Source organism: Tenrec ecaudatus, chromosome 2 (assembly GCF_050624435.1).
Source record: "Tenrec ecaudatus isolate mTenEca1 chromosome 2, mTenEca1.hap1, whole genome shotgun sequence".
NCBI lineage: Eukaryota > Metazoa > Chordata > Mammalia > Afrosoricida > Tenrecidae > Tenrec > Tenrec ecaudatus.
In genome coordinates, this window is record NC_134531.1 from 742,324 (window position 1) to 756,972 (window position 14,649).

General features: G+C 47.3%; 1 protein-coding gene across 2 annotated transcripts in view; it reads left to right on the plus strand.

Annotated features, from left to right (window-relative positions):
- Window positions 1–14,649, plus strand: part of ADCY2 (adenylate cyclase 2) — a 206,147-nt gene that overhangs the window by 143,890 nt on the left and 47,608 nt on the right. For both annotated transcript variants that reach the window (XM_075540813.1, XM_075540814.1), the window contains exons 13-14: window positions 11,942–12,011; window positions 13,554–13,651. In XM_075540813.1, the coding sequence (XP_075396928.1) occupies window positions 11,942–12,011; window positions 13,554–13,651 (168 nt within the window). The remainder of the gene's footprint in view (window positions 1–11,941; window positions 12,012–13,553; window positions 13,652–14,649) is intronic.

Consider the following 14,649-nt stretch of genomic DNA (forward strand, 5'->3'; position numbering starts at 1 on the left):
CTCACATGGAAGAAGCACACTAACAACCATAGTTCAAGGATTGTAAATTATGTAATTCAAAATGGAAAGAAGAAATAGTATCAGAGCTTAAATTGTGAGATTCTGATGTGCAGAAGGCTATGGATGACAGTGGAAACCCAAAACACATTTGTAGGATCTACACAGGGAACAAGCCTCCAGTGATTTCACTCGAACCGTTACAGAGATGGGACTATCCTGGTTATCAGACAAAGATGATTGGGGAGAAAAATGTTGCAGATTAAAAGGATCTATTTGACGTGAACAAGTAAAACTGTAACGCTTGATCTCCCCATGGAGATACCCTGGGCTCTAGCTGGTTTTCGCTATTTTCTGTGTGTGTGTGTTCCCATCTTGGGGTTGGTCTCTGTTGTAGTCTGTCATTGTTGGTAGCCTTCCTAACTCTCTGCTACATATTTTTCTATGTTGTTCAGTATATGAAACCCAGGACAGGGGAATCTACAGCAACAACAACTGGAATATGGTTTTGGGGGGCACAGCAGGGGAAGAGGGTGCGGGGTAAGTGGGAGCTGTTTTCAAGGAGTTCAAGAAGGAAGAAAATGTTTTGAAACTGATTTTGGTGGCAATTATACAACACTGCGTGCTATTATTGAACTACGGAATGGTCTGATGTCTGGATGAGCTGCTAATAAAATAGATTGGGAAAAGGGGAAATAGAGAACTTTAGAAGTACAAATGCTTTCTTTGTTAGAGTTGCGCTTGAATTGTCATTTTGCTCTGTGTTCAGTCTCTGAAGGCCCAGCTAGATCACAGCTGTGTGTGTGTTGGCATCTCATTGCAAAGTGAGGTGTACTCTTGATGTGATTACCAATGCTGTCATTTTCAAAACAACTTCTCAAACCCAATAGGAATAATGCCACACGGCCCTCAAAGCACAACAGGAGAATTTAAAAACTAGACTCATTACACACCTTGGTATATTTAGAATTATCTTCCCTCCTCCCACTGGACGATGCCCCATTTCTTACCTTTCTTCTTGGGGTTTGTTGTGTTCTTTCGATCTCAAACAGATCTCTACCTGCGGCCACAGCAGGCTTGGTGCGGCGCTCTGCTGTGTTCCTCCCAGGGGACAAAGGTTATTTATGTGAATCGGGCTGCTAATTGCCAGGTCTACAGTTTAAAACTGCCAGCAGGTCCAGGGAGGCAGATGGGGCTTTCTGCTGTGATTAGGGGCTCATCTCAGCAACTCACAGGAGCCGCTCTACCGTGTCCTATAGGACGGCCATGAGTCCGCTTTGACTCAGTAGGACAGAGTTTGGTTTATGAGATAGACAGCATCTCCTCGATGTGTCCAGTATTCACTCGACCTGCCTCTACAGTCTGATTAGGTGTCAGCACCTCGCCTGGCATTGCACCACTGCAGACATGAGGGTCTCCTCAAGGACCGTAAGTAGATGGAGAGCTGCCACCAAGTCAGCTCCAAGTCATGGTGACCTTGTGGGCAGCAGAAGGAAGCGGTGCCCAGTCCGGCACCATCCTCATGGTCATTAATGCTGGCCAGCCCACCCCTGGTGCTATCGTGCTGACCCGCCTCACAGAAGGAGCCCTCTACTCCACCACACACACTGTCCTCCTCCAGCACGGGGTCTCTCCTGGTGACATGCCTAAAGCAAAGCGAGGCAGACAGCGTGCTCTGTGGTCTGAGGGCCTCTCCCTGGCTGGGCTCCAGGGACTCCCTGGTTGTCTTTCTTACTCTGCAACCTCCTCAGACCTTCCACCGTGGGGGAGCCTCCATGTTCCAAAGGCTGGTGGCACGGTTTCCAGCATCACAGGGACAAGCCAGTGCCCTCAGTGGGATATGCTGACAGGCAGGTGGTGGAGTGTAATGGCGGAGGTGGATCGGGCATCGTGCTGTGGTTGAGACCAGAGAGGAAGGCAAAAGAGCCATTAGAGTTGGGCTGGAGAGTTTGGGTTTTCTGGACAAGGTGACTCCTAATCTAAACCTAGGAAGAAGACAAGAGTTGAAAAGAGAAGGGAAGCCACAGAACCCAGGTGGGGCACCTTACTAGCCCTGCAGGTCCAGCTGGGACACACCCTGTGACAGGTGGGACCGGGTGGTCACTGTTGTGGCTCTGTTGTCTGTACTTTAGCCCCACGTGGGTTGGACAGGGTGCCACTGGAAGGTTCTGTGCTGTGAGTGGGGGCAGTGGGGGAGTCATGATCAGATTCTCTCCTTCCACTCAGAGACCTGTTTCTATTCCTGGACCAGACACCACCTGGGCAGTCACCATCCTATGCCTAGAAATCGTAAGACCAATGTCTTGCGTGGCTGACTTAGCGGGCACTGCTGCTCCCATAGAAAGGCCCCCGTGGATGGCACCCACGGAGGTATCGACTCCGGTTCAGCAGGCTAGGAGCCCTGTCAGGCTCCAGCTGAGGGGAGGCTGCCCAGCGTCTTCCTCGGCGAGCTCCGTGGATGCCTTCTCATGCCCACCTCTGCTTCCTGGTGCCTCCTCTGCTCCTTCTGTACCTCAGATGAGATTGGTTTAAGGCCTACCCAGCCTCCTTAGCACAACGAATCCCTATTGGGTTTGGGTTTACAGTGTGTATTTTGGGGTCACAATTCAGTGTATAACAGGAAACCCTTATTCAGCTACTCTTCCCTTGGCCTAAACAACATGCACTGTTAAGGGATCACCTGTTTTCTAGGGCGGAAGGGGGTTGGGGGGTGGGGGAGTGGTCCAAGCATTGTGCCTGGAAAACCCCACAAGACCCCAAAGGGAACACGCACAACCTGCTCGCTCTCTGGGTCTCTCAGTCTCTGGTGCTGTATCTCTGTCTCTTGCTGACTCTGTCTTGCCATCTTTCTGGGTCTCGGGTCTCTGTCTCTCCTCTTAACTTTTCTGTCTCTCTTTCTGAGTCTCTCTCTCTCTCTCTCTCTCTCTCTCTCTCTCTCTCTCTCTCTCTCTCTCTCTCTCATTACCTCTCTGTCTCTCCAGTTTCCTGTCGCTTCCTCTCTCTCTGTTTCTCTGTATGCGTCTTTCTGTCTCTGTCTCTGCCTCTATTTATCTTTTGTGCTAGTTAATTCACCCCTGCTAGAAAGCACTTGCCTTCAGGACCCCTCTGCCTGCTGGTAATGGGGGGGGGTATCGGAGAACTCAGACAGGCGAGGGGTGCGGGGAGGGAGAAGATGCCCTCCCATCCCGAGGACCGGGGTGAGCTGAGCTGTTTGGGCATGTGTAGGTACCGTGGTGGGCATGGTGATGTAATTCTCCCCTCGAGCGCTCGGGAATGAGGAGCCCTGGGGGCTCTGTGGTTTGGGTGTCAGGCTGCTAAGCACAGGTCAGCAGTTCAAGGCCAGCTGCTTCCATATGATTTACAAACTCCATGCTGGGAGTCCAGGGGATTCGTTCCTTCAGTTCGGTTGGAGTTTGTGCCCAGAGCCAGTGTCCACAGCAGACTTGCTGCGAGAGCTGCGCTCAGAGGGATCTGTCCTGGGGCAGGAAGGAGAGAGGATGGGCTTGAGGAGGCACAGGTACCTTCTCAGGATGCGAGAGGTTGGGCCTGCCAACCGAGGAGCCTCTCATTGCATTTCCGCCCCATAAATCCGCTCTTGTTTTGTGTCCAAGCTTCTGTCAGCCAGAGGCTCTTAAATTAGATTTTCCTTCCTCAGCACAGAAGAAACGGTTTTTAATAAGTTACCTGCATACATTATGCATAGTTTGATATTCAGTAATAAGTACACAGCTTTAAGAAGGAGTATGATTAAAATTTATTTAACATTTTATCTTCTGACCCTTTTAATATTAACCAGCCTTTGATGCCTCTATCCACCTCATAAAACAGAGCAGCATGCACATTCTGCAGCTGAGGCCCCCGGAAGAGTCGGGGTGGGGGCTTATCCTCCTGATCCCTAAAGCTCACCGCCTGTGACATCTCCTCGCACCTCCTGTGCATGGGGATGTGAGACGATGGCCGAGGAAGAGCAGGGAAAGGCTTCGTGCCTGTGGACCAGGATGACAGTGAGACATATGGGAAATACCAAGGATTGCCAGAAAAACAAACACTCTTGGAAGAAGGATGGCTAAAAAGTCCCCATTGGAAGCACAAACAATGATGTGGAGACTTTATCTCCCTGCTCTCAAGGGCCCAGTCCCTGGAAAAGGACTCTATGCTTGGGATAGTAGAGGGTTATTGCAAACAGAGTTGGTGAAGAACACTGACTAGATGGGGGTGGCCAGAATAACAGACGAATCTGCTGAGGCAGCCTGGGTACGCCTCAGCAGGGGGCATGGGACTGGCCCGGAGGAAGGGGTGGCAGGAGGGCAAGACGTCCGAGCTGAGTCCGGCGCTGAGTTGGTGAAACAGAGGTCAGACTTGGCATGGAACAACTGCAAGGTCAAGGGGCTGGGAGCGGCTGTGGCTGTGGCGCTGAGAAGAGAGGCTTGAGGAACATCGCTCCATCTGCTAGCCTGCCACCTCTGCTTGAAGGCCAGCTCTGCTGCTCTCTGAAAGACAACCCCACAGTCCTACAGAAGATGGTGCTGTACTTGTCTGAGGGAGCTGGTGGGAGACACATCAGATGGAACGCTTGCTTGTCTCAGGAATGCTTTGCAGAGTGGGCCCAAAGCTGTGAGGACCACCACACAAGACGCTGCTCGGTGTGGTCCAAAGCGATTGACCTCTTATCTAACGGCTATGGTTGGGCTGGTTCTGGACCTCATCACCAAATCCGACCGTCTTCCAGCTGGTAGAGTCCAGATCAGTGGACTAGATCAGCAGCTTTCCCCAACCCATCCAATCACTATTATTCCACCAACATCAAAGACTGTGGAGGACTCCAATTTGAGGTCTAGGTAGGCTACATGGTGGCATCAGGATTCACATCTACCATCAGAAGAGACTGGAGGGTCTGTTTCAGCTGAAGGGAAGAATGAAGGTCGCCATCTCGTTTTCCAGGTGCACCACTTCCCGTCATGCTTGCCTTGGAGAATCCCTCCAGTTTCGGTCTTTCTCAGCACTTAATTCACTCACTCTTTTCTATGCTCTGTACTAAATTTGCAATGCCATTAACTACATGATCGTTGTGCTAATTATAGTCTACAAATCCTTCAAAAGTATGCATTCGTTGTCTCCCTTTAATCCGTCTACTGGTTCCCTGAGAGGCAGGACTGTGGCATCTTCTTTCTTTGTTTTTCTTACCATCGCAAACATAATGCCAAGCAATAAATATTTTTTGACTCATGACAAAAAAGAAGTGAGGATGGTTAGACTCTGTCTCGGGTCGTCTGTGCGGAGGAAATGCATGCGAAAGGACAATAGCCTGGGAAAGTAGAAGGTCGACAAAAAGATAGGACAGACCTCAGAGATGGACGGCCACAATGGTTGCAGCAATGAGCTCAAATATAACAACTGTGTGTTGTGTGCAGGGCTAGACGGTGTCTTGTGGTGTTGATCGTGAGCATACAGACTCCCAAAAACCTCACTGACATCAAGTCGATGCTGACTCATGGTGTCCTGCTCCTATGGGTTTCTGAGACTGTTACTCTTTATGGGAGTAGAAAGCTCTGACTTTCTTCCAAGGAGTGTCTGATGGTAACAAACTTACTGGCCTGTGGTTCCCAGCCGAATGTGTCACCACTATGTCACCAGCTCTCCTGGTGACCTGCACCCATAGAGACTTCAGCCTGCAAAACCCTAAGAAGCAAGTTGGAATTGCCTCAAACACATACGAGCAAATCTCTCTCTATGTATCTGTGCTGGTCTGCTAAGAGCAAGCTCAATAGTTCAAACCCACCTGGACAGAAAGATGAGGCTATCTGCTCTCGTACAGCTTTCCTGTCGTGAAAACCCTACGGACAGTTCGACTCTGTCCTGCAGAATCTCTGCGTTAGAATCGACTGACTGGAAGTAGGTTATAGAGATATGTAGATGTACATGCATAGCTATGTACAAATTAACTCTATCATCAAGTCAGTGCTATCTGTGGGAACTGATGATGAAGAAGCTCAATATCAGCAGCCAGAACAAGGTCGGAGGCTGCCTTTGGAATACCAGGGGTCCTCAAACTACAGCCCACGGGCCACATGCAGCCCACCGAGGACATTTATTCAGCCTGTCGGGTGTTTTTGCCCCATTTGCTTTTTTATTTCAAAATAATATATGTACAGTGTGCATAGGAATTTTTTCATAGCTTTTTTTTAACTATAGTCTGGCCCTCCAACGGGTCTGAGGGACAGTGAACTGGCCCCCTGTTTTAAAAGTTGGAGGACCCCTGGAATAGACCATCGATGGCTCACATTGAAGCTGAAGAAATTAAGGCAAGTCCACGAGAGCCAAAATATGACCTCGAGTCTCTCCCACCTGATTTCAGAGAACATCTCAAGAACAAACTTGACTCACTCAACACTAATGACAGACTGAGCAAACTGTGGATGACACAAGGAACATCATAGACGAAGAAAGCAAAGGGCTTTAAAATCCAAGAACGAAAGGCAACATCAAAGTGGATGTCAGAAGAGACTCTTGAACTTGCCCTTGAATATGAATATAGAACAGCTAAAGCAAACATGTAAATGAGCATATAAAAGATCTGAGCAGGAATTTTCGAAGGATAGCTTGAGAAGACAAAGTAAATTATTATAATATAAAAAGACATGGAATTAGAACATCACAATAGAACACATTTATCATTTCTCAAGCTAAAAGAAGGGAAGGAAGAATTCAACCCTTAAGTTGTATTATTGAAGAATTTTATGGGGAAAATACTGAATGATGCAGGAAGCAAAAAGAAATGATAGAAAGAGTACAGAGCCCAAAAGAATTAGTCATCATTTCAACAGGTAGTATATGAAGTGGTATTGAAGGAAGAAGTCCAAGCTGCACTGAAAGCATCAGCAAACTGAAAAGCTCCAGCAATTGTTGGAATAACCATGGAAATGTTTCAACAAGCTGATGAAGCCCTGGAAGCACTCCCTAGTCTATGCCACAAAATTTGGAAGAGCTTACTGGAAGAGAACCACATTTGTACTCACTCCCCACCTCCAAAAAAGTTTACCCAACAGAACATGGAAATTACATAACAATGACACTAATATTACATACAAATAAAATTTTGCTGAAGTTCATTCAAAATTAGTTGTAGCAGTACATCAGGAGGGCGCTGTGTGAAATTCAAGCCTGGTTCAGAAGAGGATGTGGAGCAAGGGATAGCATTGCTGATGCCAGTTGGATCTTGACTGAAAGCAAAGAATACCAGAAAGGCGTCTCCTTGTGTTTCATTGACTGTGCGAAGACATTTATTTGACCCTAATGAAAAGAATGGGCATGTCAGATCACTTCAATATGCTCATGCAGAACCAGCCGTGGCCCCGAGGCAGTCAGTTGATCAGAAGAGGGAGAGGGGGCTGCATGGTTTAAAGCCAAGAAAGGTGTGAGTTGGGGTTGTATATTCACCAGACTTATTCAGTCCATATGCTGAGCACATAATCCAAGAAGCTGGACTGCACAGAGAGCACAGCATCAGGATTGGAGGGAGGCTCATTAGCAAGTTGTGATATGTAGATGACACAACCTTGCCCGTTGAAAGAGAAGAGGATTTGCAGTACCTGCAGATGAAGATCAAGGATTGTAAAGAAAATCTTCACAACTAGACCCAGAGAAGGTTTGATAAATGAAGAAAAAATTGAAGTTGTTGAGGATTTCATTTTACTTGGATCCACCATGTGTGCTTATGAAAGCAGCAGTCAAGAAATCAAATAACATATTTCATCGGGCAAATTTGCTTCAAAAATCTTTAAGGTGTTAAAGAGCAGAGATTTCACTTGAGGACTGAGGTTTGCCTGAGGAGTTTTCAATTTTCTCATATGCATGTAAAGCCTGGCAATGACCAGGGAAGACCAGAGAAGAATTGACTCACTGGAACTGTGGTGTGGCAAGGAACATTGAAGCTGCCGTGGACCATGGGCTGCCAGAGAACAAGCAGATCTGTGTCTGAAGAAGTTCAACCACGGTGCTACCTACAGGCGAGGATGGCGAGATCCCTCCCCATATATGTTGAACATGCTGTCAGGAGAGACCAGTCCCTGAAAAAGGACATCCTTCTTGCTGAAGGAGAGGGGCAGGGGAAAGAGTAAGACCCTCAGGAGATGAATTGACACAGTGGTAGCAACAATGGTGTGGTAGTTATACTATCTGCTTATACAATCAAGCTTCCAGCTTGATGACCTTGTTTGGAATCTCTAAGGAGATAACTAGCTCCCTGGGGGCAGGACACAGACTCCCTCCCTGGGAGGCATTGCTGCTGACAAGACACATGGAGCCGCTCTAGCGCCCTGAGCTGGAGACCCCTGCCATCGCTGAGATGCTTACAACACCAATGGATCCACAAGACTCCCCCCACTGGCCTGTGAGCTTCCTGCATTTGGCATCTTTGCATGTATTTTGTGAGTCTGAAGAGGACTTTATAGAATGGTATCGGACATATGGGCTAATATCAGACTTATGGACTCGATCTGGACTGGGATGGGATGTTTTCTTAATGTGCAGTTACTTTTTTATATAGCTCTTATACACATGAGTGTCTGTGAATTTGTTTCTCTAGTCTTCTCAGACTAACACAAATGGGCTGAAACAAAAGTATGAGGCTCACCAATTATGAGGATGGTGCAGTGTGTTGTGTTGTGTTGTACATGGAGCTGACTCTGTGGTATCGAACCACAGCAATGCCAGATATATGAATAGAACGATATTTATAGGCTGTTGTGAGGTTCCACTGAGTCAGTTCCAACCCATAGCAACCCTATGCACAATAGAACGAACCCCGGCCTGGTCCTGTGCCACCCTCAGCAATGTTCCTTTATTTGCGCCCATCGTGGCAGCCACGGTGTCAGTCTTTCTCATGGAAGGCCTTCGTCTTTTCTGCTGATCCCCTACTTTACCAAACACGCTGTCCTTCTGCAGGGGCTGTTCTCCCTTGACTGCATGTCCTCAGCATGTGAAATGAAGTCTCAGCACACTTGCCTCCAAGGGGCCCTCTGGCTCTACTTCTTTCTAGACAGAGTTGGCTTTGTAACAGTCCAGGGTACATTTCATACTCTTCTCCAGCGCCGCGATTCAAAGGCACTTCTTCTTCGGTCTTCTATATTCAGTGTCCAACTTTCACACGTGTCTGAGGCAATTGAATACACCATGGCTTGGGTGAGGCACATCTTATTCCTCAAAGTAGCATCTTCGCTCTCCAACACTCTAATTGACGTATTTTGCAGCAGATTTGCTCAGTACGATGCTTCTTTTGATCTCTTGACTGCTGCTTCCATGAGCATTGATTGTTGATCCAAGCAAGACAAAATCTTTGACAACTTCAGTATTTTCTCTTAATCGTCCTGTTACTCGTTGGTTCAGTTGTGAAGATTTTGGTTCTCTTTACATTGAGGTGTAATCCACACTGAAGGCTGCCATCCTTCATCACCAAGGGCTTCAAGTCCTCCTCGTTTTCAACAAATAAGATTGGGTCATCTGCATACTGCCGGTTGTTTTTATAAATAAGCCTTTCTCCAATCCTGATGCCAGGTTCTTCTTCATATAAACAAGCTTCTCTGATTATATGATCAGCAACATGTTCAACTTTTTTTGTAAATTAGATGAAGGTTTAAAGAGCAGAGAATAGTTTTACATTCAATAATTCATAGACGTTATGATTCAGCTCGGCCATTACAACCTCTTCAATGGATCACCGCTCATCCTGCTTCCTCCTTGTGTTTCCTCTTTCTGTTTTCTCCTTTCATACGTAACCATTTGAGCGTCATGCCTGGGGAAATACTGCCCTTTGATTGGTTAGTTATTTTAAGATAGGTGTACCTCCCTAGTGTTAGTATCCCCCTTATAAACCTATTGTTCAGCTGAAAATTGAGCCATTGAGGGGACCTCAGTCCCAAACCTGAAGGATAACTTATAGCTTTTCAAATATAATAATTATATGTTTGTGGCAGTTACATAATCTACTGTCAATTTGAGGGAGGGGTGGGGTCTAGCTTGTCAATCAGGTCGCAGCTTGATGACCTCATTTGGAGGCACGATGGACATAAATAGCTCCCTGGAGGCAGGACACCCTCTCCCTGAGAGATTCCTGCTGACAAGCCACATGGAGCTACCCAGATGGAGCCAGAGCCCTGAGCTGGAGGAGCCACGTGGAGACCATGCCAGCGCTGAGATGCTTCCACCACCACTGGACCCACAGACTTTCCACCCACTGGCCTGTGATCTTCCTGCATACAGCATCATTGCATGTATTGTGTGTCTGAAGAGGAATGTATGGACTGGTATTGGACATATGTGCTAATATCAGACTTATGAACTTGATCTGGACTGGGCTGGAATGTTTTCTCATTATTCAATTGCTCTTTTATATAAAACTCTTTCTTACACACATGAGTGACTGAATTTGTTTCTCTAGTCAACCCAGATGAACACAATGTTTTTAATAATTTATTTAAATTGGATGATTTAAGGATTTTAATCATATAATACTCAAAGTCAATTGGCGGGACATAGTTTATAAAAATGATGTTCTACATCCTACTTTGTGATCAGCAACTAGGATTTTAAAAGCTAGTAAGCAGATATCTAAGATGCAACTCTTGGTCTCTCTCTGTCCAGAGGAAAGAAGAGTCAAGAAAATCAAGACACATGGAAACAATTAGTTTAACACAGGCGTCCTCAAACTATGGCCTGTGGGCCACATGCAGCCCACCGAGGACATTTACCCAGCCCACTGGGTATTTTTGCCCTGTTTGGTTTTTTAGTTCAAAATAAGATATGTGCAGTATGCATAAGAATTTGTTCATATTTTTTAAAAAAAACAAACTAGAGTCCGGCCCTCCAACAGGTCTGAGGGACAGTGAACTGACCCCTTTTTAAGAAGTTTGAGGACCCCTGGTTTAACGAACTAATGGATTATGTAACCCTAAGTCTCCATGACCTTGGGACTAGACTAGATGGTGCTCAGCTATGACTACCTCTGAGAAGGGTCATATTAGGTCCTGGATCGAGTAGGAGAAAAATGTTGAGAAAAACCTAAAATCATGAATTAGACCAAGCTTCTGGGTTGGCTAGAGACTGGTGAAAACTGCAAGACTCTAGCCCTCAGTCACCCTTCAGGTCTGGAAGTGAACTCACCCTTGTGTTCGAATCATCAAACATTGAGGATCAAAAGGGCAGCACTTATCCAAGGACAGAGTTTGGAAGGTTCAGGAAGCAAGAGGAATGGAAGCAGGAACCACAGGCAGGAAGCTGGAAGAGCTGGGGGCACTGAGGGTGGCATGGAGGAGTGCAGTCAGAATGCGTGTGGACTGCTGCGTGATCGCATGCTGCTTTAGGTGTTTCCCAGTGCGTAGAAAACCGTCCCAAGAGACACTGTCGTTGACGATCCGGAGAGCTACACAACAGTGAGAGCTTCTTCATGTGACAGGAGCAACTTTTCCCCCCAGAAGTTGACCAGAGGCAAAGTCTGGGTGCTCCGTGCTCTGTGCGGTGGTGTGGCGGTTGCTGGTGTGCTTCTCCAGACACAGCTCTTTCTGTGCCTTCTGGAATGTGCCAGGGGACAGATGCAGCCCTGGCAAGGATGTCTCTCGCTAATTATTCAACTGGGAGAACTTCAGTTTAAATTTGTCACGATCTTCTTTGTTATGTAGAATTCCCCAAGCAGGGGCAGTGAGTGAATATGAGTACTGTATGTGCAGATGCTCACAGAACCATAATTAGATTCTACAGCCAGTTAACTGACATTCTACTTTCTCAAAAAGTATTCAGCAGTGAGTGATTTGTATAAAACATTCATCACTGAATGATGTACGGAAAAACATAAGAATGTAGTTTTTCTTTAAGAACAAGTTAAAAAAGGTTGTTCCACATATTTGGGTCAGGTTTTGTTTTACGATATGCCTGCTTTTTTTTTCATTTCTAGGCAATGGCTCAAGTCTGATGACATTCAGAGGATCACACTGTTTTTCTATAACAAGATACTTGAAAAAGAAGTAAGCGATTTCTTCTTTGAAACCCATTTTTTTCCTGACATGCTGAATTTTAAAAATTCCTTTATGAAATATATTTCATGTTTCTTGGTTTGTTTGTTGGGTGAGTGCTTGACTGGCTGGATGTTGGGTGGGTAGTTGGAGGGTTGGTTGGTTGGGTGGTTCATTATTAGTTGGTTGGAGGGATGGTTGGCTATTAGGTGTTTGGGTGGTTGGTTGATTATTGGTTGGTTAATTGGTTGGAGGGCTAGTGGTTGGGTGGTTGGTTGGAGGACTGTTTGGTTAGTTTACTGGCTGGTGGTTGGGTGGTTGGTTGGAGGGCTGGTTGGTTATTGGTTGGTTGGTGTGGGTTGGGTTTTGCAGATGCCTCTTGACTATACCCAAGCCCCTTCAAGCTTTGCTTGGGGTTTTCTAGACCTGGCTGTCTTATCATTTCTCTCAGAGCTGGTTGCCATGTCGGGCCAGCCATCACACTTCTAACCATAAACATGGGTGGCTCATTATGCACCGAGGGGAAGTTCTGCCAGATCAACATGACATCTTCTTAGGAAATGCCTTAAAAGAAAACGAAATCCTTCCTGATACAATTCCAATGCCTGTCCACAGCCTGCTTTTTGAAAAATCTGTAGATGAAAAATTTGAGGTTTACATTTTCAGCCTTGTTTGGGACAATTAAAAATCCAAGCATTGAAGCATTGTTCGGTTGGAATGCTCTCATTGTAGTATTCCTGAAGTGAGAACTACCCAAGGTACAAAGAAACGGGAGACACTGAGTGTTGACATGCAAACTTAAGCTGCATTTGCTTCAGTGAATCATGCCACTGCTGTAGAAAGGAGAGCAGGTCTTCCAGCTCAACCTTCTCTCACTAGCCTTCAGTATTGTAACAATCAGCAAAGGCATGTGAGTTGGAGACAATTTTCTTTCTCCAACCACTCAATGATAGGCTGAGACTGAACAAAAGTGACTGTCTCCCTGGCAGTGGCCACAGCACTGGTATTGAAATGCAGTTGAGAAAATTCAGCTCAGTTGTAAGGAGACTGCATGGAAATAGCACAATAGCTTCCACGGTGCCAGGGTACTGGGTTTTAGAGCTACACCGAGACCTTCTTTTGTGCTTGTGGTCTATAGGTCCGTTGTCTGCTGTGCATCCAGGACTGTGGCAGATGACTTCTCAAATCTGTGTGTCATATCGCTCATTCCATCGCCTCCTTCCTTATCCTTGAATCACGTTCACAAGTTCAAACTGCCGCTCCTTTCTCCGTGTTAGGCCCCTTCCTTCTTCCAGTGTCTGTTTTGCTGTTGAAACCACAGCCCCATTGCCCCTCATACCTCTGCACCACATGCTGGAGAGGGTGCCCAGGTGGTGGGTTAAGCAGATTGGCAGAAGATAGGCCACCATAAGATGCAGCATTGGAAACCCTTTGGGGTGGTTCGACTCCACCCTAGAGGCTGACTCTGAGTCGGAATCCACGCTGCAGCCACGGTTTTGTGCCTGCATCTGCCCTCCTTGGGGAGCCTCATAGGTGGCTTCTTTCTCCCCTCAGTACCGAGCCACAGCCCTGCCGGCCTTCAAGTACTACGTGACCTGTGCCTGCCTCATCTTCTTCTGCATCTTCCTGGTGCAGATCCTCGTACTGCCAAAGTAAGTGTGCCCGGGCTCCATGGAGAACCTGCTGCCTGTTGGGATAGGACTGAGGGGTGCCTGGGAGGCGAAGTCCCTGACTGCAGGATTACCCAGTGTGTCTCCGTGGGGCTAAGTCATGTTCCAGAGAGGTAAGAGGCTTGGCAGCAGCAGCACTGGGCTTCCACGGTGGACAGGTGGATTTCCCTCCGGGCATATTGGGGAACAGTAATAAGGAAGTGTATTCTAATCCTGCACCTGTGGCATTCAGCCCCCTGACCTTCAGGGAAAGAGCAGACGCACAGAGGTTGTTTCTTGCAGACAGGTCTGTGGCTTGCGGTTCTCAGTGGTCACCTCTGGCTCATAAGACCATCTGCCTCACAGGGCACAGGGTGACCCTACGGGTGACTGAGTGGGACTGTGCTCCACGGGGAGTTCAGTGGCTGGTTTTCTGGACATAGATCCCAAATCAAGAACCAAAGCTGTCTCTGTCCAGCTGATTCAAAAACATGGCGACTCTCTGCAGGCTTTCGGAGGCTGTGACTCTTTAGAGAAGCAGGCAGCCTCATCTTCTGTGGAGAAGCTGGGGGCTTAGAATCACTAACCTGTGGCTAGCAGCCCAGTATTTACCTGACAGTGGGACTAGATCCCCAGGGCTTCTTCCCCGGGCACTCTGAAGGGACTTGACCTTCTAACCTTTCTGTTTCCAGTCAAGCTGTTTTTCCCTGTTGAACAGAAAGTTGCACTGTGAGCATGAGCCTGGGGAAGCCCCAGCTGGCAGGGCGCTCAGAGTCTGTCTCAGCCTCCTCCAATCAGGAGATGGGATTTCAACGTCTCGTTCTCCCTGCCTGCCTCCTCTCTCCTGTGTCATTGGTCTCCCTCCAGCTGTCCTCACTTGTCCGTCCTCGGCTCTTTCTCTAGAAGTGACTGTTGCTGGGGAATAGCTCAGAGACACAGAAAAGTACAGGATCACGCAGTGTGTACGTGTGCCTGCAGTACAGACCTCACAAGATGAATGC